Below are 24,057 nucleotides of genomic sequence, written 5' to 3'. Positions count from 1 at the left end.
TTTGTACCTGAGAGGTGGCAATTCTAGTCAGGACTCATAGATTCTAAGGACCATATGATCATCTAGTCTGACCTTGTATGTAACAGGCCAGGGAACTTCCCGGGATTAATTGTTGTTTGAGCTTCTGGCTTCTACTCCCAGCTCTGCTACAGACTCTGTGTGTGACCTTGGGCAAGTCACTGCCCCTTCCTGTGCCTCATTTCCCCACTCTGAACAATGGGATAAAGATACTGAGCTACTCGCAAGGGGCTGTGTGTGAAGTGATCTATGCACGGTGCTTTAAATGTATTTGGGATCTGCTTCCTTCTCCTTCTCCTGTGGCAATAGAGAGTCTTCAGCCCAGCTCCTCCAAGGTATTTAGGTGTCTGAAATCAATGGGAGTTAGGTGCCTAAATACCTTGGAGGAGCTGGGCCTCAGTGCTTCAGAAAGGGTGGCTGATATTTGCAGAGGTTGACACCCCCCACCCTCAGGGGGACACACACAACAGGGACTAGCATAGACACCTCCCCTCCCCACCAATGCATCTCAGCCCTGGCCTGGATGGGTGGGGGACGGCTGGTAGTTTCAAAGGAGTTGAAGGGACTTAGCTGCTCTAATCCTATTGAAAGTCACGGGGCCTAGCTGTCTTTCACGTGTCTTTGGCAGTCCCACTCTCTGCAGGCCATTGAGCCCCTGGCCTCTCTGCTGTCACTAAACCAGGGCACTAACTGAGGGGGTTGTTTTGTTATGTCGAAACACCCCTTCTCCCTCCCCGGGAATTGTACTGAGTCCCAACAAACTCATTGTCACACTGCGGCCATGGAACAGCTGTGGGGTGGGAACAGCTGTCACCCATGCCCCAGCTGGGCTCTGGCCTGTTGTCCATGAATTGGTTGCCTAGAGGGGAAGGCTCACAGAGCCCCTGGCAGGGGGAGTGAGAATGTGGTGCCCTGGCCTGTGGGGAGGGGAAATGAGGTGGAGTTCCTGCAATAGAGTGAGAGGGGAGGCTGGCAGCACAGGGAGCTGGCCTGGGGCGATGGCAGCCTGCCAAGAGCCCCAGGGGTGTGTGCAGTGACTTGACCTAGGGAAGCGACACCAGTGTGCACCAGAAACATCCAACTCCCCTTCAAACAGCTTGGGGAGGGGGGCGGCTCCCGCTCCCTGGGCTCGCCAGGTGCGTGCAGACGGAAGGGGCCGATTCTCCACTCCGGGCCAGCTAGCTTCCCGAGGGGAGGCGTAGGAAGGGTTAATGTTGCTGGGAGAAAAGTGATGTCACGGGGGCGGGATTGTAGGGGCCCTGTTGGCTGCCTGCAGTGGCAGCAGCGACCTGACTGTGTGTGTGGGGCTGGCGGCCCCCTATGGCTGCCGTGGACTGTATCGTGAAGCTGGGGGGCAGCGCGCTGACGCAGAAGGGCCAGCTGGAAACCCTGCGGGCGGAGTCCCTGCAGCGGGCGGCCGGCATCGTGTCTGGGCTGTGCCTGGCTGGCGCCGGGCGGTGCATTGTCGTGCACGGAGCAGGGTAGGAGGAGGCGGCCCGGGAAACTCGCCCAGCCCAGCCCAGCCCACTTCTTCCATGCAGCTTCCTCCCGCCGCGTCTCCTCTCCCCCAAAGTCACCAACCCCCGTGCGCTCAGCAGAGCCAGGATCTGGGCCAGGGAAGGAGTTCCGAGCCCGTGCCAGGGGGTGAACACACTTCACTCCCGCAGGCTGCAGGGGGCTCCCCATGACCGATCCCTGGATCAGCCGAGATGGCCAGGAATGAGACAGACCCAGGGGAGTGGCTGGTTCCTTGGTCAATTTCACGGTGTCCCCTGGAGAAACAGCCAGGGCATGTTTACACTGCACTGTAGACTGGGGCCTGTGGGAGGCAGGCTTGTGGACTCGGTGTTTCCAAGCGTCCGCACTGCATTGTAAACCTCGGCTTCCGGTTGTTGGATCCGGTCTCACAGCTGTGCTAATGCGTCCACACTGCGCTATGCAGATCTTCTGACTCAGATCTGATGTTTGACCTGTGTCCACACTGCAAAATGACAGGGCTTGGACCTGAGTCACAGCGGGACTCTCGCTCTGGTTAGGGTCCTGTGAACTTGCTGACCTGAGTCAGACTGACTTGTGTGTGGACAGAAGGGGGGACTTAGGCTCAACCATGAGTCAGAGTCGGGGCTCAGTGTGCAGTGTAGACATACCCTGAGTTAGGTCACTGACCCGTGCTTTTGTGTGGGTCTCTTGCTCAACAGCAGGGGAGAGAAATGCACCCCGAAATACAGGAAAACAGCCCTGTAGGCCGGTTGCATTTTAGACTGATGTAAAGGTGCTCAGCTTGGTATAGCCAATTCCTGTACATTCAAGATGCACTGGAGTCTTGGAGAAAGGGGTTCCAGGAGAGAACTTTATTTCCTTACTATATTTTTTTCCAGCTAAGCTTTTCATTAGTGATTTTACTGTGCTGTGACACTGAGTGTCATTTGACTGGTCAATGAAGTTAGCTGTTACTTATCACTTTTAGAAGGGAGTGTGACCTAATGGTGAGTGCAGGGCCCCAGGAATCAGGACCCTTGGGTTCTTTTATATGTGGTTCTGGGGAGGAGTGTATTCTAGTGAGTAGAGTAGGAGCGTTGTATGTCAGGGCTCCTGCTTCTATTCCCGGCTCTGGGTGGAAATGACGTCTAGTGGTTGGAGCAGGGTCCTGGGAGTCAGGACTCCTGGGTTCTAGCCCTTGCTTTGTTGCTGTCTTTTTCAGTTTCCCCACCTGTCAAATGGAGATAGTGATACTGACCTTGGAGGAGTATTTTGAGGCGTAATTCACTAATGACAGAAAAGTATGATGAGATTCTCTTATGAAAACTTCTGTGCAAATATTTCAATAACCATGACAACGATGCTTAGTAAAGCCCCCCCCAGTCACATCAGCGGGCCCCTGCCACAGAGGCAAACCATGCGGGGGTGGCAGGGAGCATGTGCAGCATCACTCATCTCATTCTCTCCATGTTACAGCCTTTTCTTTGGCACGAGGAACCATTGCAACTTCCCAAACCCCTGTCTCTGGGTGGGTTATATCTCTATTACCGGCGTCTTTGTGCACAGCCAAGCGTGCCGAACGGTTAGAAAGCAGAAGTCACAGGGGGGCTGTGCCTTTGATAAGTTACTATATAAAGAGGTGTTAAAACTCACTGGGGTAATTTACACTCTGCCCACTCCACAGCAGCTTTAACTCTCCTAACCTTGGCATTCCTCCAAATGCACAGGGAGGGAGGCTGCTTCCCCGGCTCCCTGTCGGATCAGACTCTTCTGCAGTGCCACGAGCTGTAAAGCAAACATCATAGACACTAGGCCCTATAGCACCCTACAAAATGCTGACACACACACTTCTCATGGTAAAGGAATCTTTACTAGGCCTGGCAGAGGGGAAAGGGGATGGATATAGGCACGCAAATGGCTATAGGAGAGAGCAGTCTCTGTGGGATTTCTAGCTAAAGGATATCAGGTCTGGTTGGTGGAAGATAGGTGGGTTCCCTTGTTCGTCAGGTTTTTTTGCAGGCAGGAACATTTCTAGTGTCAGGTGCCAGGTTTGGCTCTGCCCCTCTTGATCAAGCTGGTGCTGTGATGTCTTACTGAAGCCTTCTGTATTGTCCCCTTGCTGAGCCATGCTCAGAGTTCACCCCTCTACTATAGTATTGATAGTGTGGGAGGATGCTATTATGGGAAGGGTACTGCACTGCAGAGATACCTACATGGCAAGCCATTCCCAGCCCCCAGCTTGGATGTATTGCTGCCAAGGGGTCCCATATGTGGCATCTCCTGGCTTTTCTTCCCTACAATCTTGGCTCTCTACCCTTTCCTGTGCTTTCTCCAGCCCTGCACCAGGAACTAGATCCCAGAAGCAGTAATGGTAGCCCTGCCTTTTTAAGGGTAGATCAGCCTTGTGTTCAACATGCTTTTAAAGGGGATCTGGAGGGGGAGTTAAGGAAATCTGGATTTTTAAGCTTTCCTCTTTCTTTATAATTTATGAAGAAGCCCTGGAAGGGACTTGTATTTTAAAAAAAAAATCCGATTGATTTTTACCCTGTGAATATCAGGAGTGTCCAGTGTGGTGGTCTCTATTTTGCTGGAGGTCTTACTGGAAGACTCAGAGATATAGAAAGTGTCTCAGCTCTCAACTGAAAGGGATCTTGACACTTGATCTTTAACTCATAATTTTTCTTCCAGCTGTTTTTCAGGTATTTGAGTTAAATAGGTGCTATTAAAAACAAAACAAAGTGCTTAGAAATCTGAATTAATCCGTTCCCCTCTCAGGTATTGGGGCTCAATTTGTTGCTGTCTGTGAAGTCGTAATCTTACTAGTTACCTTGCCTTTTCCTGGACAGCTGGGAAGTGTAGACTTGAATTTCTAATGTAAAAAGCAAGCAGAAAAACTAGAAGAATGTTCAGGCTATTACAAAGGAGCAAAAATGGGCACGTACAAAGGGGAAGAAATTCTTTTTTTTTATCACCTGTAGGAAGTGATAATCATCTTACATTTATATTATAGCCCCCTAGCTTATGTTTAAAGAATGTTAAGTTTGCAAAGTCAAGCTCTCAGAAGTTAGAAAAAGCCTGAAATTAAGTTGCCTGTTGATTATTAGTATAGCCAATTGATTGACTATGCTTGTGGTTCATTATGAAGACTGTTCGAGACCAAATCACCAAACTCAGCCAAAGTATGACAAAATATACAATACGAAAAGGAGATGTACATGCCCTTCTCTGGGAAGGAATTCTTATGTCACAGCATGTTTACCTTTCACAGAAGATGTGCTTCAATGATACACCCCCCAAAACCACTTATATTGATATCATGCCTAGTTACAAGTTCCAAAACAATTTCTATGTAAACTAAGAGCAACCCACCAGTTCTCAAGTTGTTGTTTTGTACCTTTCCACATTCCAAACAAGTTGGGTGTAGAAGTACATCTCAGCCTGTGCTAGGACACATTCATGTATCTTGGCTTTAACAGGCTTCCTATTTTCTAATGCCAAAGCTGACATCAGGTCTGCAAAATGTTGTGGGATACTTGGCATGGGTGAACAGAACAGTGGAGAGAGCATAATATGTTCAGTTAATTTAACTTCCCAGCCCTTCTATATATAATGTATGTTAATACCATGTGCATAAGCCCTATTAATGTAATGTATACTATGCCTAATACACATGAATTGGCTAACACTGTGTAACCTTAATTCAGCCTCTTTGTGCATATGCCATTTGATGCATTCTTTAATTATATGATCACATGCTATTTTTTCCTGAGGATTCTTGCCTCATTCAGAGCAATGGATGGATGGTGCTCCCTGAATGATCAGCTATTCAATGTCTTTTTATCCTCATCATTCAATGTGTGACCCCTTGTTTTATTTACTGCACACCATCCAAGCCCTGCCCTGTAGACAGAATTATCAGTTTTCTCATGGGCTTTTCTGTTGTGCTCATCACTATATATATATATACCTGAGTACATCACAAACATTAATGAATTTCTCTTCACAACACCCCTCTGGGATTCAGAGAGATTATTATCCCCATTTTTCAGAGGGGGAACAGTGGCACAGAATTGTCAAGTGCCCATCTTGAACTGTCCCCGACCTAATATTTTGGGGGTACTTTAATATTTTTATTGCATGTTATATGTTCAAAGGGCATCTCTAATTGACTTCAGTTGCAAACGTGAGTGCTCAGCCCTTCTACAAATCAGGCCCCCAGGGGCATATTTTTAAAGACATTTAGGTGCCTAAAGATCTTTAATACTCTTGCCCCAGGGTCTTCTGTTGGGCACCCAGAAAATGAAGAACACACTTAATGACCACCGTTGAAAAGTCTGGTTGTATGACTTGCCCGGCATCACACCAGTATTCTGTGACAGAGATGGGGGAAGAATCTGATTCTCCAGGGCAGCAGTCTAGTAGCCTTACCATGTGACCATCTGTTCTCTCCCTGCAGTTCCCTGCCTCATTCACTACACATCTGCCAACTTCTGCAACAAATAAAGGGGGGATCTTGTAGACAACAGCCTCCTTCACTGCACAAACCTGATTCATTTCCAGACGATGGTCCATCTGCGCACTGAATGAGACACAGGTCCTTTAGAAAAAAAAATAGCATGTGATCATTAGAGAGACAAGGTGGGTGAGGTAATATCCTTTATTGGACCAACTTCTGTTGGTGAGAGAGACAAGCTTTCAAGCATACACAGTGATATCCTGGGACCAACACGGCTACAACAACACGGTATACAGTATGTGATCATGTAGTTAAAGACTATCTCGTAGTGCAAATGTACAAGGGGGCCCAATTAAGATTGCATAGGCAGTCTTAATTCTGGCGTTTCCTAACTTTTAAGTGCTTGACTTTGCAACCTTAATGTTCTTTTAATGTAGTTTTTTATTAATGTAATTTAAAAAAAAAAACCTGGAAAAAACCAGATATTCCATCATGTGGCATCATATTGACACCCACATGGGTCTTTAGCAGGGTGGGAACCTTTAGATCCACCACACAGCCCTCTACCACTTGAGCTAACAGGGTTACAGATGGCAGAAGTAGGCTGTTATTTTTGTGTGGACCATGTGACTATCATGGGCATGGGGCACGTGCTTTGCCAGTAGGTTTCACAGCTATTTGCCTACAGCAGAGGAATGGTGAGGCCCAAGTCGCCTGAATTTATTTCCAGATTCTGGGGTCAGGTGCATGTATGTAGTGGTTACAGTTCTTTTTACCCCTGTTCTTCCAGCCTGACTCCCTCTGCTATCTCTGCTCCTGGCTTCCTCTGCCTCTATTTGCCTGTCACTTGTCCCACAATGCGCCTGTCTTATCCTTCCTCCCCCACCTCATCGGCTGTCCTCCTCTTCTGTTCTCTCCCCCTCCCACCCCATAACTCCTACAATTTTTAATCTAACTTTGTCCTCTCCTCTGCCCCTCACCCCTCTGCATTCCAGTTGTGCTGTTCCTCCTCCACACTGCCTAGGATCTAGTGGGAAGGTATTGAGGTCATAGGAGAAACTATCTCCCTGGCAACTGCTCCAAAACATGAAGGTTTTAGAACTTCTCAGTGAAATGATTTCAACATATTTTTAGCAATGGGTTTTCCCCATTCTCGTGTTTGGAAATGGCTGAACTGTTTCTCTGAAATTCTCCAGGAAAAAAATCACAGACTAATGCAGACCCTGGGCATAGAAAATTTCAGCCTGAAGGGTTTTAATTTGGCAGTTATAAGCCTCTGAAAATACAGTCTAATAATGGAAAGTACTGGGCCACCTTAACTTTCGGCATTGCAGCCAACTCTGCCTGCTGTAGTGCGTCTTGCCCCCAAAGTGCTCTGCAAACTTCTTAACTTGCTGATTTTATAGCTCTAGATAATCTATGTGTTGCTATATGGATTTGGAAAACAGCATCATCTTGGCAAATACCAAAGGAATATAACCTTCTTGCAGAATGAGCACCACCTGGATTTATCCCTAACCAGGTCCAGTTAAATATTCAGTTGATGTCCATCATTGGTTATCTTATGCCACCAAAGCTTTTAGGTGACCTCATGATCATTGGCCATGTAGCGACATTTCTTGGAAAACATGCTTTGTAATTCATTGGTTTTCCATCTTAATATCATGTCCATACCAAGAAAGCCGTTGATATAGAGCTACATATATGCAAAATTAGTGACAGTACACTTCTAAGGTTGAGAACTTACACAGCTAAAATTCAGGAAATACAGAGTTAAGGATACAATCTCAACCTTAACTCTGATCCTTTTGCTTATACCTTTAAAGTGCAGTTTCTGTTTAGTTCATTATAAATTATTTGCCATTAGCACCATATAGGATATAATGCAATCTAGAATTTTATATACACTATAGTATGTTTTATAGATATTGGGTCTGATTTCCATTTAAACTGCAGACTCATCATACTATTCTGGTGGTGTAAATGTAATAAGGCCTCTTTATACTTCCGGAATGGTGCAAAGGCACCCTAATGTAGTTGCAAATCAGGATCAAGAAGTTATAGTACATGTAATCTTTAGACTTGGCTTGATTTTTCAGATTCACTGAAATCTACATAATAAGCCAGATTTGAAGGAAATACTTTTGGTGGTTTAAAAAGCTATGAATGTCTAGAGTTGGCCTGTGGAAACTCTTATTTATTTATTTTAAGGTCAGCTCTGTCAGAGCAGCTGGGGGACCGTGATATGCTTTAGATTCAAGTCGGTCTTGCTTGTAGGTGCTGAATGCTTTGGAGGGTGAGCTAAAGGGCAGGAAGCATGAGGTGATAAGCATGAGCATGATAAAGGGCAAGGCTGGGAATCCAAGAGACGAGCTTGGTCCTTGTCTCAGTGGCTAACTTGTTGAGGAATCATCACAGCTGTGTTTTCAAAAGCAGCCTTTGACTTTAAGGTGCTCAACTTGAGATAAGAGGCAGCCACAATCAGTGCCGCTTTTGAAGATGTTGGTCCTGATGCTTAGACCAAATTACAGAAATTGCTGCTTCCCCTAGTTCCCCCTCCAGCTGCCTATAGCCCAAATTCTCTTCCAACACTATGCAGCCAGCCCTGCTTTCTGGCTCCTTGCTTCAGCCTCTGACTTTACTGGTCTGCTCACCTGGATTCGAGGCCCTCCATTCCAGATTCCCTTCTGGCCTTTGGTAGCATGTACAACCACCTGCCTGCCTCTTTCCATTCCCTAGCTTGGACTTTCTGGGTCTCTGCTCCGCTTAGCCCTACTGAGCTGCCTCTGTGAGCTCCTGTCTGGGCCTGCGCCTGGCTTTCACATCACCTGCAGTGCTGAGCTGCTATTTCCTATCCCAGCTTCTTCCCAGTAACACCACCTGCTCCTCTGCTTCTCCATTGCCACGTCTGAGATCCTTTCCCTGCGTATGCTGCTGCCTGGAGCCCCAGCCTTGTCAGACTCTCATGAAAGTGGAGACAGAGTGGGTTGCTCACATGTCCTGTGGGATGTCCTTATGAAAGTGGGGTTGGCCCACCAGGCTGAACCTACATAGACTCCAGGGAGCATCTGCCCATGTGGCCTCCCATTGATTAGGTGACTGATGTGGTTTGGTACTCTGGCCAGGTCCTGGCCCCAACCCACCAGGATAATTTTGGCAGGGGATCTTAGAGCGATGAGGCCACAGAGTCACTACGTTTTAATTAGTTGCTTATTTCAGAAATGCAGCCGCCTCTGAGGTGGAACCTAGCAGCTGTCTCTGGGCACATTGACTCTGCACCGCAGATTAAGACAGGAAGTGAAGGCTGTGGATCCTGGCAGAGGTAGATGGATTTGCACTGGCTCCAGTCTTTCCTCACAGAGCAAACCCAGGCAGTGGTGTTGGGCAATTGCTTTTCTGTTTGCTCACGAGGGTACTGCAGGGTTCTACATTCATCCCCACTTGCTCAGTGTGTATGTGTGGGGAGAGAGTGGGATGGTCTGGGCTGAACTTCCATCAGCATGTGTAAGACACTCAGCCCTACAGCTCTGTTCCATCTGTCTCAAATGGATGGTTTCTTGGCTCTCCTGTTGTTCAGGCATGATAGAGAGTCATGGATCAGACCTGTGCCTAGTGCAGGTGATTGCAAACAGGTGATGGGGAAGACAATGCCAGACAATCTCTGACTCAGGGGTCTTCCCATCTCTTGTTGACGAGATTAAGAATCAAAGGGCCCTTTGGGATCCTTAGCTGCTCCTGGATCCCCAGGTCTCAGCTGTGGCTAATATTTTTATTTGCACTTACAAACTCCACCTCAGTGGTCCTGGTCTCTGTTACCTCCAGACTGGATTGATCTGATGGGTTTTCCTTGGGGCTATCCCAGAACCGCTCTTGGGAGCTTTGACTGCTGCAGAATGCAGTTGATCAATTAATGAGTGGTGCATCTCATGGGCAGCATTTTATGCCAGTGCCCTATGGACTGCACTGACTCCCAGTTTGTTGCTAGAACATTTAGATCCATGAAGCTCTGTATTGATAGGGTCCTGGCTTCCTCAGACACACTTTCTTTCTTCATGCTCTGCTATGTCTGCATGCTGGGGACAGAGCAATGTTAGTGGAGGACCCTTGACCCTGGCATTCACTCCCTCCATGGAATTTGTTGATCTTCATGTCACGTGGCAAGGCCGATGAATTCTGTCCTGGTTCAGGAAGATTTATTTATAAGTGATATTGTCTCATGTTAGTAATGTTCTATTTTTGTACGTACACCAAGAGGCCAAAGCTCACCTGCAAAGAGGGGCCGTAGATGTAGGTCTTTTTGTTAAATGACATGCATGTACCTTGTTCTACCGAGGAGGGCTCACATTATTATACTAAATAAGATAAGCAGAGAGAGAGAGAGCAAAGGAAAGAAGGAGGATGCATAGATAATGAGAGAGATACATAGAAAGTTGACTAGATTAGGTTGATACCGTAGAAAGAAAAAGAAGGAAGATGCTGTATCCAGGGAAATCCCAATGGGGGGTTTAGAGACATGGAATTTAAATACTTCTGTTGGAAGCTGGGTAGGAAACTGGGACACAGGGTAACCCTGCTCTTGCAGGAACTGTGACGATGGGATCTTTAATAACCATGAGGGGCTAGAACATTGTCATCATATCCCCTGCTGAAGAAGGGCAGCTGTTGTTATTTATTTACATGATCCATGCTCTTTGGAGTTCTTTATTTTGGCTTTTTGGGCTCCTGGCATTTTGGGCAATTACCCCCACTTCCCCACCAGTTCCAGTCTCTCTCAGTGGTTAGGGCACCAGCCTAGGATTCAGAAAACTCAGGTTAAATTCCCTGCTCCACCACAGACTTTCTATGTGACCTTGGGCAAATCCCCTGGCTTCTCTGTGTTTCAACTCCCCATCTGCACAATGGGGATAATTGCCCTGCCTGACAAAGGTGTTGCGTGACTGGCTGAGAAACTAAGCTGCCTGACACTCCAGTTACCTTGGCAACTGGAGAGTCGGACAGCTTAGTGATTCTCAGCCAGTCGCTTCCTGCTTCTGGCCACATGACCGGAAGCCGTAAATTCGGGGACCGACCAACCGAAAGCTGCCTGACACTCCAGGGTAGCTTAAGCGGAGCGTCAGCAGCAGAAGCAACGGATTGGGTGGGCCTGCTTTCAAAGTGGGTGGGCCATGGCCCACCCAGGCCCACCCGTAGCTATGCCCCTGCATGGCAGGCTGGACAGAAATGTTAGTCAGGCAGGATCCAGCCCGTGGGCCGTATTTTGCCCACCTCTGCTCTTGGCAGAGTTGCTAGATTCAGGACAGGCCCTTACAGCTTATAAACATGACTGGCTGCCCCCACTGTGACACTACCTGATTTTCCCCCACGGAGCAGGCGTCTTCGGGAGAAGGACTTCTTTGGAACTTAAGTTGGTTGTTTTCTTCAAAACAGAAACAGCTGTTGGGGGTGAAAAGAGAGACGCAAAAGAATATGGAGCATAAAACAAGACATGCCTGAAAACAACACACGACCGGCCAAAGGGGAAAAGGGATTCTCCATTCTCTGTCATGAGCATCAACATGTTAGAGATGGCCCCAGACTGTCTGGGGACACCTGATATGCCAGTAAAAGAGATTGACAGGAGCCTGCTGGACTTCAACACCCCAGATGGAAAACAATTTGCTGGCCATCATCTTTGCCTCAGAGTTACAGAACTGAAAACCAGGCTAGTCTCACCCTGCTCTGCTTCAGTAACTGCTGGATTGATATTTGCTGGTTTTATTCATCAGTCTGTCCACTTGCACATACACACGTGGCCCCACCACTGCAGCCACCCATAGTCTCCATCACCACCACAGCGGCCACCTGTGGCCTCCATCCCTGCCAGAGCAAGCCCCTCCACGACCTCTGTCCCCCATCACATCATAGTTTCTACCCACAGTATTTATCTCACCATCCCATCTCTCTTGCTCATTCATCCATCCATCCATGGATCTATCCAATCATACCGCCACTCCTGGCATCCACCCCTTTAACCCTCTACTGCATCTACCTGCGGCATCTATCAATCAGCCCATCCTGTCCCTCCAGCGCTTTGTCTTGCAACCGCCTATCTGTCAGTCTGATTGTAGCCAGAGGGAGCTTGTGTCTGGTGCCTGTGACATCAAAAGGTTTGGTCCAAGTGGAAAGGTGTGTGTCGTGCGGGTCGTATGGTAATAAGGTGTGTCCATGGTATGGTCAGAGACATGGAGGACTGTCAGTCGAGGGGCTTCTGCTTAGAAGCCACCTTTTCCAGCTCTTTGTTAGGTAGGAATCTGTTCTGGGTAAAAGTCTGTGAGAGATAGTAGGTCCAATTCATTTTAAAGCCCTGGAAACTGGGGACCAGGAGCCTCTGGATGCCTTTGCTGGTCCCAGTTACACCCCTGGCCTGCTGTGTGGGTGATACTGGACTTATCGGCCGAAGCTGCACTATAATATTTAGGCAGATTCGTAACCATTCATTGGCCTGGTTTGTATCCCCATTAAGTGTGGTTAATATTTAGTTAGTAATCATGGCAGCCGCCCAGGTGTTGCCGTTGCCAACAGGCTAGGTGGAGCCATGGTTGTCATCCTGTTGAGGGTTCATCGCACAGTGTTTTGCTCACCCTATAAGTGTGTCTTTGTAACAGACTTGGCCAGTCATTCTGCCTCCTGGTAGGACATCCCAGGCTGCTTTGCCTCATATACTGCTCTCTGTGCCTGTCCTCTGGGCATGCTATGGTCATGCCAGAGAACACCCAACCTCAAACAGTCAGTGGTATTTTATTAACAGTCCTGTGGGATTTTTGCTGTAGACTTTGTCACCTGTAGCATGAAAAATAGCTTGGTGGGACCTGAAATCTCAAGGCTTAAGAGGCGGTAAAGAATGTGAAATCAAACATCTGGGCCCAGAAATTCTTCCTAAGGAGAAACCAGTTTTGCCTCTTGCATTAATCTCCACTCTGAGTCCTGAGACATTGACTCTGAAATCATGTGGATGGTGGAGTGTGCTCTCGGGAGGAGGGACAGAGTAACCAGAGAGATGGGATTTAAGGTCCACTATCTCCAGCCATAGTTTGTCAAGACTCTAAATGATACCACAGTCCACTGGAAAGGAGAATATGTATCAATCTGTCTATTTCATCACTCTGATATCTCAACCCCTGAATAACTGATGTAAAGCATTAGAATCCAATTTTCAGGCTGGTTAGATAGAGAGACGGATTCTTCATTACAGTGAATCTTGACCATTCCACCTCCCCTTTGTTCCCTGGCTTGGTCTGTCTTCCTGCTGCCGCCTTGCCTCCTGTCATTGCTGTGTCCTATCCACTCTCTCAAGCCAGCAACCAGCAGGGGCCAGAAGGCATGTATGAGGAAGACACAGATGGATTGGCGTAACAAGGAAGGGCAGAGAACGTGGCCACAGAGCCAGTGGACCTGGGGAGATGGGTAAGGGGAAGGCCTCCTTTGGTGCTCACTAAAGGGTACAGAGGAATGTAGGGAAGTGGAAAGGGCTCTGGGAAGAGAGCAGGAGCTGGGAGTGAGGCAGGTTTCCTGCTGAGGCAATAGGGGAGCATGTAAGGGATGGAAATTGAATGCACTTGGCATCTTCCCTCAGTTTAGCATCTCTCAGCAAAGTTTGTGGGATTGAAAGCTTGTGATACCTTGAGGCCACAGAGGAGGACGAGCCCAGGTTGAACTGGCTTCATATTAATAACCAACCTCTTCTTCCTGATTCAAGGTCCTTTGGGCATTTCCAAGCGAAGGCAAATGGTGTGGCCTTGGGATCGCCAGCAGGCTTGGCTGGGAGCGAGGCCCTGCGACAAGGGCTGTGTCTGACCAGGCTCTCCGTTACAAAGGTATGCAGCACCCCGTGCCTCCCACTGCTTCCCTGAGTAGTGGGATAACAGGCATCCTCCACCCCGGGGTGGGACCATCATGAGTAGAGCAGGATGGATAGAGGGTTTCCCATCCTGCAAGAGCTTTTGAGATTTCAGAATTTTTTTCCAGCTCTGAATTGGGAGAAAAAGCCGAAATCTCAACGATTTTCTCCAATTGCTAATTTGTACTGGGGCAGTGGAAATGTTTTGTGTCCTCGTTGGTCTTTTTAAAAAAATTAAAAAATTATGTCTTTGTTTACTATCAATTAACTAAAACTTTGAACCAAAAGTTGTTTCAACCCAGAAAATGAAACTTTTCACTTTGCAAATGTCAAAATTTTGACAATTTGGAAACTTTTTTTTTTTTTAATTGGGAAATTTGTTGACACCAGCTTTCCTGTGAATAGTTTCAGTTTTGACAAATTGGCATTCTACAAGGAAAATCATTTCATCAGAAAATTCCCAACAACAAGGGCTGTGGTTACAGGACCTCTAAGGATACTAGGTACCATGCCAAGAATGCTATGAGAAGCAAGTGCCATAGGCTTCTTAAAGCTAAATAATATGGGCCACTGGAACTATCTATGTTCATTCATTCCAGATGGGGATCTGGCCCATTAGCTGTAAAATGTCTGTTCAAATGTCCATTGTTCAGCACTCAGGAGAATTCAGATACAAAAGGCCAGATCCTGGGCCTGCACTCAGCACAGGTCAAGAAAGGAAGTCCTAAAGATTGTTTTAAACAGCCTTTATGTTCTCCCAGCCTTGGGTCTGCCCTAAGTTACACCTACCTACCTATGGCTACGAGGAGTTGTTCCAGCAATCAAAGACTTCCAAGGTGTAGGGATGCTCTGGTCACATCCCCTTAATCCCAGGCCTGTGGGTCAGAAGAGAAGCAGAAGGTGAGAACAGGAATCCCTCTTATACACGATTGGCAGAATTGGGAACAGAATGCAGGAATCCTGGTTCCCAGCTCCCTTCTCTACCCTCTACACATTGCCTATAATAAACACAAGATCTGATACAAGATCAGTCGGGGTCTGTAAAGGCCAGTTTGTCCAAAAAGCCCAGCGTCTTGGGTGCTGACCAGTTTTGAAAATCTGGCTCGTTGTAAATAAGTAACTAAAATGTAACCCAGAAAGTCTCCCTAGAAACTGATGCAAAATTAACCCAGGTGCCACAACCATTTTACAGACTAGTTTGTTTAAGCTTCAAACCACAAATGAACAAATAAAAAGGGAGCCAGTGGACTCAACCAGTGACCCAGTCGTCTGAGTGCATAACAATAGGAGCAACTTAGAAACAATAATGTATATCACATACCTGCGGTCAGTTAAGTAATCTCATTAAATAGAAGTAAGATGAGATGGCCTGGGATCTGGTGACTCCGGATGTTATTGTATGGACTCTTATCGCCTTGATGAGACAGCTCTAACAAATGCAGGTGCCTGCTTTGGCTTATGTCCTTCCCTGATTATTGATCCAGATGATGTGGGGGTGCACATAGACAGAAAAGCTGTTCTGATGGGAATGAATCTTGTTTGGTCCCACAGCTGAATCACCTGGTGACCGAGCAGCTGGTGAAGTGTGGCGTCCCAGCAGTGGGCATTTCGGTAAGGGGAATCCCGCATTTGCCTTCTCAGCTTTCTAGGTGCTTTACCCTTTCTGTAGAAAGGGACCAGTGCAAAACCTGATGCAGTGGGAGGGGAGTTGTGAGAGATGCAAAGAGCGACTTCCAACTCTTCATACCTCCTACTATCTTAGCTAGCAGCAGGGATCCCTTTTGGCTCAGTGAATAGAGCTGCTAGCTGTGAACTGATTCGAATCCCAAGAGGGCCAACATGCAGGATATACTTAAACTGTGAGTCTGGCCACTGGATAGAAGACTCTGAGAACTGGCTAATTCTACAGTAGTGTCTGGCCATCCAGTTGTAAGACACAACACAGGGAATCCAGAGGTTAACTAGTGTAACATGACCTTAGAATGAAGCCATGGATTGTACATGCTTGAATGTCTGCAAGGTTTCTGACTGGCTGGGGTGGGAGCACACAGCTGAGGTATGTTGTTAGATCATGACAGTGATCAATATAAGCCATTGGCTCACATGGTATCTGTCTTGCAGCCCTTTGGAGCCTGGAAGACAGCCGGCAGGAAAGTCAACCAAGCTGGCATTGCTGCCATAAGGGACACCTTGGATGCTGGCTACATCCCGGTTCTGCATGGGGACTGTGCTCTGGACTCTGAGCAGCACTGCTGTATCTTATCTGGGGATGTTATCATTGAGGTAAGATGTCGGGCGTTCACCAGGTGTGGGAAGGGAAGTGGTGGAATCTCACACTGTCATGCACTGATAGTTATTGTTGGACTTTGTCTTGTGGGGAGGGGAAGTGTTCTCTCTATCAGTAGGGCTGATGTTGATGCTACCCCTTCCTCCACTGCTCTCATCTTGAAATGATCATAGACAGACCTCTGACATGAGCAGAGAATCTCTGGAAGAGCCGATGATCCCCTGTGAGTCGATATGGGCATCTTCTGGGAATGTCGTCTTATTTGTGCACACTGACTGTTGCCTGCATACAGGTGACCAGATCCCCAGCTTAACCTTTTAATAGCTTCCCCAGGTGAATACTGGGAAAAAGCCCCAACAGCACAAAAACTCCAGTATGGGATTATCCTAGGATTATTATTGTGACATTTACAATTGTGACTAGGTCCGAGGTCACCAAAGTAGGATTGAAGGCACTTGTGACCTAACCCAGTTGTGACCACAGACTGGTCCATCCTCATCTTTGCTTACCACCCCACATCTAGGGGCAGGATTGAGCCCTTGATCCTTTACTGTGCAATAGGGACCCAGGAAGGAGGGCAGAGGCTGTGGAGAGGATTCTGAGTTATGTGACTGTATGTATACATGGAACAGGCAGCAATGAGAAGAACACACACAAGACACTGGCCTTGGAACTGTCCCCAAGATACAAAGGAACCTGTTGCTTTAGATCCTCTGTTGCACAGTTTTTCATTTTGCAGGTTCTGTCCAGGGAATTCTCCCCTAGGCATGTTGTTTTCCTCACTGATGTCAGTGGAATCTATGACCGTCCACCTGATATCCCAGGTATGGTGTAAGGCTCAAGAAGAAAAAATTGAGTCTGTTCCTGTCCTTTCCCCCAATATTTGTTTGTTCAATGCTGTTTATTGGGTTCAGTGGGTTAATACACTGAAATTCACATCTGTATTTTATCTTGGTGAAGCTCACAAATGACATGAGTTTTGTAGCCTCAGCATAATCCCTATGGAACAATTCAGAGCCTATCAAAACAAAGATGACAGGGTTGCTAGTGCCTGCCCAAATGAATGCAAGGACTGGAATGGTGGTGGGGAGATGCAGATTGGGTTTGAGGGGTATCAACAGAGTGGCTTAGGGGCCCAGGACTGGAATGGCAGGTTTAGGTTGAGGGACAGCAGCAAAGCGGTGTGGGAGCCCAGGACAGGAATAATAGGGGGTACTCTGTGTCAGAACTGGTGCACATTGATTAATGTGCATTGTGCAGGGGACAGTCTCTCAAAAACAGCCTAAAGTTGTAACTGCCTCTAAATGGTGTTAGTTGCAGTGTTGTTGTAGCCACGTCGGTCCCAGAATATTAGAGAGACAAGGCGGGTGAGGTAATATTTTTAATGGACCATCTTCTGGTCCAGTGTGTAGCTATTTACACCTATGCAAAGAGGGTGTGAAATGCTACCACCCACTTTCCATAAATGTAAATGATGCATAAGGTGCAAAGCAAAGAAGAATTAGGCCTGAGGTATATTGTTATTTATTTGTATTCCCACAGCACCTAGGAGCCCCAGTCATGGACCGTATTGGATATAACCAGATGTCATCTGATAAAAATTATGAGCAAACAATATATCCCTATTAATAACTAGTATAGGAAAGAGAGGTGTCAGAAGGGTTACTAAGTAAAGGGTGTTGCATAACCTCACCCTTTGGGCGTTTGGGGTTAAGTAACTGGGATGTTCCTTCAGGTCTATTCCTCCAATTTACAGCCTTGGATTGACATTGCTTCTGCTTTCTAAGAAGTCTTAGTATCTTGCTGGGACCCATCTGTATTGTCTCCTTATTGGCTATCTACAGCAATACTCTACTGTAAATGTGCCTACTGTATCCCTTTGTGATCTGTAACCTGTACTTTATGGGTCAGGCCCTTTGATGGTGTAAATCATCATATCCCCAGTTATTTCAATGGAGCTACTCCAGTTAACGTCAGGTGAGGATCTGGCCTTATCTACTGTTCATGTCCAAGATGCTTGGGGAGGCGTACAATGGAAAATGTTGTTTTCCTGTTCGGAATTTAGCTTTACCAGATGGTGGGATAGTCCCACCCTTCTTCCATATTGTGAGGATACTTGTATACTACAGTGATGGGCATGGTATAAAACCATATATAGACTGCAGTTGACCAATGCAATGCTGAAGAGACAGAAGCCTAGTCTGACATATCTGGTGAATCTAAACTGAGATGGGTTGGAGACTGATGGCCATGGCTGGATCTTGGGGAAAGGTAGAATTCCCCAGTAGTATATACACTCCAGCTGTATCTATTCTGTGGCCAGTCATGTGCCCAGAGCACAGTGCAGGCTGGCATTTGTAGTGCTGTGGTGATAAGGTTTAGGCACAAACTGTTAATGAAATGTATCTTGTTCAGTAGGGCTGGAATGTCCCATGTGCTCTCTGGGGTGGATTCCACACTCCTGGTGCTACAGCTTTGTCTCATCTTTCAGCATTTTTATGCCAGTTCTGACCCACATGCCCTACCTCTTTGCCCAAACAGGTGCCAGGCTGCTGGATTCCATTACCATCAACCCTGATGGAAGCATGGATCCCCCTGTGCTCACATCTGCCCTGCCACATGATACCACCGGGGGAGTCTCCCGGAAGTTACAGGCTGCGATCAACATAGTTATCCAGAGTCACGGAGCCATCCCAGTGCTGATCTGCAAACTGGACAGCGAAGCGGCCCAAAGAGTGTGTTTAACTGGGGAGCTCGGAGAGGGCGAAGGTACAAGACTCTCCCTTGTAGCAGCCTGAAGAAGCATCTCTTTGGTAGCCTCTTATTGGGCAGAGGGATTTGCCATCAACTTGCTCCAGCGGGGCCTCAGCATCCACTCCATGATTTAGCCATGTCACAGGTGACTCCAGATAAACCCTCTGCTGACGGAGGACTCCGTCATTCACTGGCAATACACAGATCCTAGTCTGCATTTTAATGCATCTGTTCCCCAGCCAAGGTCTGAACTGAATGGTGGTGGATAATCCTCTGCTAATGTTTCTTACATATGTCTTCACTTAAAGACGCACATAATGAACAGCCAGGCAGCCAGCTGGGAAATGGGCTCAGGCTTTTCAGTTGAGGATTAATATTAGTGAGGCAATTTGGGGCTGTAAAGTGCTGTGCAAATACAAAGTATTGTTTGTATGATTCAAAGGGGACTTTCATGTGAATTTTCAGGTTATCTGATTCATTCCAGACCATCGTGTCTGAAATTCTACACTGCTGCTGAAAGCTGCCCTGGAAACACTTCCATATTAAGTATCTATGCCAAAATTTCAAACTTGGGTGCTTAACTTTTGGCACCTATGTTTGCATATGGGCACCTAATTAAATAGCTTAAGCTACTCACAGCTCTGTTTGTTTATCTAGATGCTGGTGTGGCCCCTAGGACTGGAGTATGTGAGTGCTACACAGCTATGAACTTAATCCTCACAATTTTTCTGTGAGGCAGCTCAATATTAACTCGGTTTTATAGATGGGAAACTGAGATGCAGAGAGATTAAGGTCAGACTTTCCAAAACAGCTCAGCACCCAATTTTGGGACTGGTTTTGCAAAATAGTTGAACATGTTGAGTGCTGAGTGCTTTTGAAAATTGACCCTTAAGAAGTATCAACTTTAAGTTATTTTCCAATTTTGCAACTTGGTCATGTTCACTTGTGCATACTGACTGCTTTATAGCACTCTGGAACAGCACAAAGCAGCCAGAACTTACTGGCCAGGCAAGTAGGTGCTTTGCATTACCACAGCTGAGCAAAAAAGGTGGAGTGTATACCTCATTTTCCTTCTGCCTCCTGCCCTCCAAAGTCTCATTCTCTCTCTCACTCACACTTGCACACATTTTCGCTCTTCCTCCTACCCATTCTGCTGAGTAGATCTTTGCAAAGGCTAACTTTTGAGGAGAAATATTTAGGATTAACAGTCATTTTGGGCCATTTTTTTCCTAATTGAAAGTTTTCTGTCAACAGAGGCTGGTGTATAAAAATCAGAAACTCACAAAGAACTGTCCTCTTTCAAAATGGCTGCCACCTTTCACTTTTCTCTATTCTTCACCTGTAACAAAGCAACTGAATCCATGCTTTAAGTGCCAAACTCAGATCAGCCCCAATTAGGGAACTGGAAGTGTCATTTCCGTAGTAACTGGAGCTGTGATGAATTTTAGATCACAAATTCAGACTCTGAAGAAATTTGGCAGTTAAATATTCTAAAAAATGTTAACTCTTTTTTGTACGTGGCATCTCCAGTACTGGAGGTTTGCAACCATGGTAGCCAGTTCTGTAGAATCCTCTGTTCATTTCTTTGTGGGTAAATAATCCTTTTGATCCACCCATGATATCACATTGTCCATCTAAGATCATCTTTTTCTGTAAACATACATCGCCCACTGAACCCCCTTAAAATGTGCCCTGCAAATTGAATCTCTTTTCATAAGATCTCTAATTAGCATTTGCTGAGTTCCAATCATCTCCAAAACTTTTTTGTTGATTCCATGGTCTATCCATGATGTTTTCAGAATTTTTCCATAACACCATAATTCGAAGGATTGTAATTGCTTTATTATCGATGGTTCGAATGTCCGTGTTTCACAGCTGTAATTTAACACAGACCAAATGTAAGTTTTTAAGAGTTGGAATTTAGTCTTCAGATTTATGTCCCTTCTCACCAGATATTTATTCTTCCAGAATATCTCTTTCACTCTTGCTTGTCTGGTGCTGACTTCGGTATCCGATCTTCCGTCTTCTGTAATGATGCTTCCTGAGCAGCAATAAGTTAGCTCATCTAGCTGTATTCCATGTGTCATTGTGCCTATTTAACAGGCTAAATTCCATTGTCATTTACAGTAGAGTCAATTCAGAGTGATTCCCATTGGAGTCAAAGCAGTTACCCCAGATTCACATAGATGTAAATGAGAGTAGAATCTGGCCCATACCATTAGGATATATTTGAAATTAGGACATGCTAAAAATGTGGACAGGTAATATTTTGCAAAGGCAAAATACAGGTGAAAGAAAAATATGTCAAATGTCTCAAAATATTATTACAAATACAATTCTATGCCCTTGATCACCATGCTAAATGTGGCTGGTTCTTGTGCCGAGTAAGTGTAATGTTTTACAGTGCAGTCTTCATTGGCACTCTTCCAGAAAGAGGCGCTTGAGCACAGAGAGGATTGCTATCACGAGAGCTGCAGCGGCCCTGAGTCTGGTGCAGGAAGAACTGCAACCGTGCAGGATGCAGCAGCTGATGACACAAGAGAGGAGGGGAGTGAGGGCTACAGTGATGGATGTCATTTTTGTGGGGGTGATGGGGCAGGAGTACAGGTATCCCCAACTTTCTGCCTGGAATGGACAACAATGTATTTCCCTCCAAATTTCATCCCCACTTGGCAGGAAGGATGGCAGCAGAGTGGAATCTGGGGCTGCAGCCCGTAGCAATTTCTCTTAGCCTCCTCCAGCTCCTCAGCTAAGCAGGAAGGAAGCTGCTGTCTAGACTCACTCTGGAGGTAGCTCAGTTCCAGCAAGCCTGCTTCTCTTGTGATGGGGTGTTCCCCCCATACTTGCCCTGAGAGGATTAAAACAGACTGAGAAGGTGGCTAATTAATTCAACAAGCCACAGCAGAGAGGAATCAGGTGACTAAGCAATCCCAATGGAATGAGAAAACAGCTGAGGAGGAACAAGTTGGGTCAGGACTATAAAGGCAGGAAACGCAGCAGAAAGGGACTGCTGGGGAAGTCTGCAATCCCTTCAATGTTGAACCCTTTGAAATGGAAACCACCCAAGCTGTGAGTAAGTTGAATCAATGCAAAAGGCTGTGTAGACATTCTTATTTTGGTTTAACTAGGCTTGCTGTGTTTTAGCTTAACTGAAATAAGCTACTCTTAAACTAGGATAAGAGAGGGCATACAGGGACTTGCACCAGTTGAACTAAACCCATTCAGAGTTAATAGATGCTTGTATTTTAAGATCAGAGGAGAATCTTCTAATCATCTAGTCTGATCTGCTGCCTGGCACAGGCCAGAGAATCCCATCCAGTGATTGCTGTATCAGGCCTATTGAGTGAAACTGATTGGGTTTCTCAGAGATGGAGGTGAAAGGAGGAACTTTCTGGAGGGCATGATCCCCAAGATCATGTACCTGGACACTAAAGGGGATCCTGAGTTGTACAGAAACTAAACGGCATAACCAGAGCATCCTTTGCTGCACCACGGAGTGATGGACAAAGCACATAGAAAACAACTTTCCAGACTTATTGGGGACAGAGTGGCAATGCTAAAAACAGTTAGGGAGATTGAAAGAACTACCACATAAAAATGCCCACGAGGCTCTCCACTTCCCTGAACATAGCCCTGAGACATAATCAAAATGCCATCCTCGGTTGCCATTCACAGAAGTCTTCGTGGACTAAGAAAGTGAAGCCTCTGTGGAGCTTTAAGAGGGGGGGAAAGAAAATGGGTTCAATTCCATGCTAGTACAACTTTGTTGACTTCAGTGGAGTTATACCAGCAAATAATTTGGCTCCCTATTCTTGGGAGACAATGCAGCAGAAAAATCTCTGTAGAGCCCCCTTGTTCTGAAACATTCAGATACAGAAATGTTGCAGGTTAAATAGATACCAAGCAAATGATCAGGTCAGATTCTGATCTCACTTGTCGTGTGAAATCAAGAGTAAGTCCATTGAAATCATTGGAGTGATTCTAGACTGAAATTGTGTAAATGAGATCAGAATAGCAAAACTTCACACCTCTGAAAATCGGACCATTTTTATGTAGGCACTTAAATCTGGATTTATGTTTCTAACTTGACCCACTTGTTCAAAAACAAATTTCCATGCCTGTACTGGCTACATCAAGTTTATTAAGACAAAAAGAATGGGAATTAAATTTTAAAAGAAGTCATGGAACCATTTCCATTGAGTTTAAGATTTGTAGAAGTTTAATTCTGACACAATCTAAATCTGGGGCCAAATTTGATACAACATCTCTTTTGACTATATCTACTTGTGTTCTGAAATGAGTTATTTTGTAGATTTTCATCCTGGGTATAAGTCTTTGTATATTTGGTTAAAATAAGTTGTCACTCTTAGGAAAAACAATGAGGATTTAATATCCATAGCTACTCAGGACACCACAAGAAAGCAGCAAAATTATATGTGCTATACAAGTTTGCAATATATTTTATTTCATGGCAGATTTTGCATTCATAAAGCAATGTGTAAATATATACCTTACCCTGCCTGCCTAACCAAATACAGACTGGTGCATGAACTTTCATTACATGTTCTCAATGGGAAAAGTCAAATAAAATAAAAATATATTTTGGATGATTAAAAAAGTCTATTGGAGTCCATGTAGTTGTCTTGATTACTGACATACTGGGCCCGATCTTCAGCCAGCGTAATTCAGCAAAGCTCCCTTGATTTCAGTGGAATTGCACTGATTTGAACCAGCTGACTATCTGCTGTGTGCTTTCTGTCTGACTATATTCTTGTTTCTAGTGGTATTGTAGCCGTGTTGGTCCCAGGATATGAGAGAGACTAGGTAAGTGGGGTATTATCTTTTGCTGGACCATCACTCTATATATCTGCCCTCTCAGTCCTCAATCTCAACACCTTCAAAAGATGGGCCTGGGAGTTTAAATTCATAACTTTGCTAGTCACCAAAAATCATGGACTCAGAGACTCTGTTTTTATGTCCCATTACAACAATCTGTAACCCTCTAGCTCTCCTTTGTCCTATCCAGAGATGTTAATTGTCCACTTCACTTTTAATGCTATCTTGCAACATATGTTGCTCCTTACATTTAACGATCTGTTCCACTTTGTATTTAGCAGTGACACTCTGATTACCTTTCCCAGACCTGAAGAAGAGCTCTGTGTAGCTGGAAACACAACTACAGTTGTC

The 24,057-nt window shown here is 45.9% G+C and overlaps 1 protein-coding gene across 1 annotated transcript; it reads left to right on the top strand.

Annotated features, from left to right (window-relative positions):
* The first annotated feature begins 1,338 nt into the window (after positions 1 to 1,338).
* Positions 1,339 to 23,470, top strand: LOC137142395 (uncharacterized). Its single transcript, XM_067531739.1, has 6 exons — positions 1,339 to 1,499; positions 13,689 to 13,806; positions 15,381 to 15,440; positions 15,951 to 16,112; positions 16,856 to 16,940; positions 18,658 to 23,470. The coding sequence occupies exons 1-6, from the start codon at positions 1,339 to 1,341 to the stop codon at positions 18,912 to 18,914; spliced, it is 843 nt and encodes a 280-aa protein (XP_067387840.1). The 3' UTR covers positions 18,915 to 23,470.
* Positions 23,471 to 24,057: the final 587 nt, after the last annotated feature.

This window comes from Emydura macquarii, unplaced genomic scaffold (assembly GCF_026122565.2).
Source record: "Emydura macquarii macquarii isolate MOO-44397 ecotype Brisbane River unplaced genomic scaffold, CSIRO-AGI_Emac_v2 contig_3220, whole genome shotgun sequence".
NCBI lineage: Eukaryota > Metazoa > Chordata > Testudines > Chelidae > Emydura > Emydura macquarii.
The sequence above is the reverse complement of the archived record's forward strand: the minus strand, read 5'-3'. Positions and strand labels throughout refer to the sequence as shown.

Bases quoted from the DNA above. Each gene is read 5' to 3' on its own strand.
- LOC137142395 (XM_067531739.1), top strand. From the start codon at position 1,339: ATGGCTGCCGTGGACTGTATCGTGAAGCTGGGGGGCAGCGCGCTGACG. The intron at 1,500-13,688 runs GTAGGAGGAGGC...TCCTGATTCAAG, and splicing joins ATTGTCGTGCACGGAGCAGG to GTCCTTTGGGCATTTCCAAG. The intron at 16,113-16,855 runs GTAAGATGTCGG...TTCATTTTGCAG, and splicing joins CTGGGGATGTTATCATTGAG to GTTCTGTCCAGGGAATTCTC.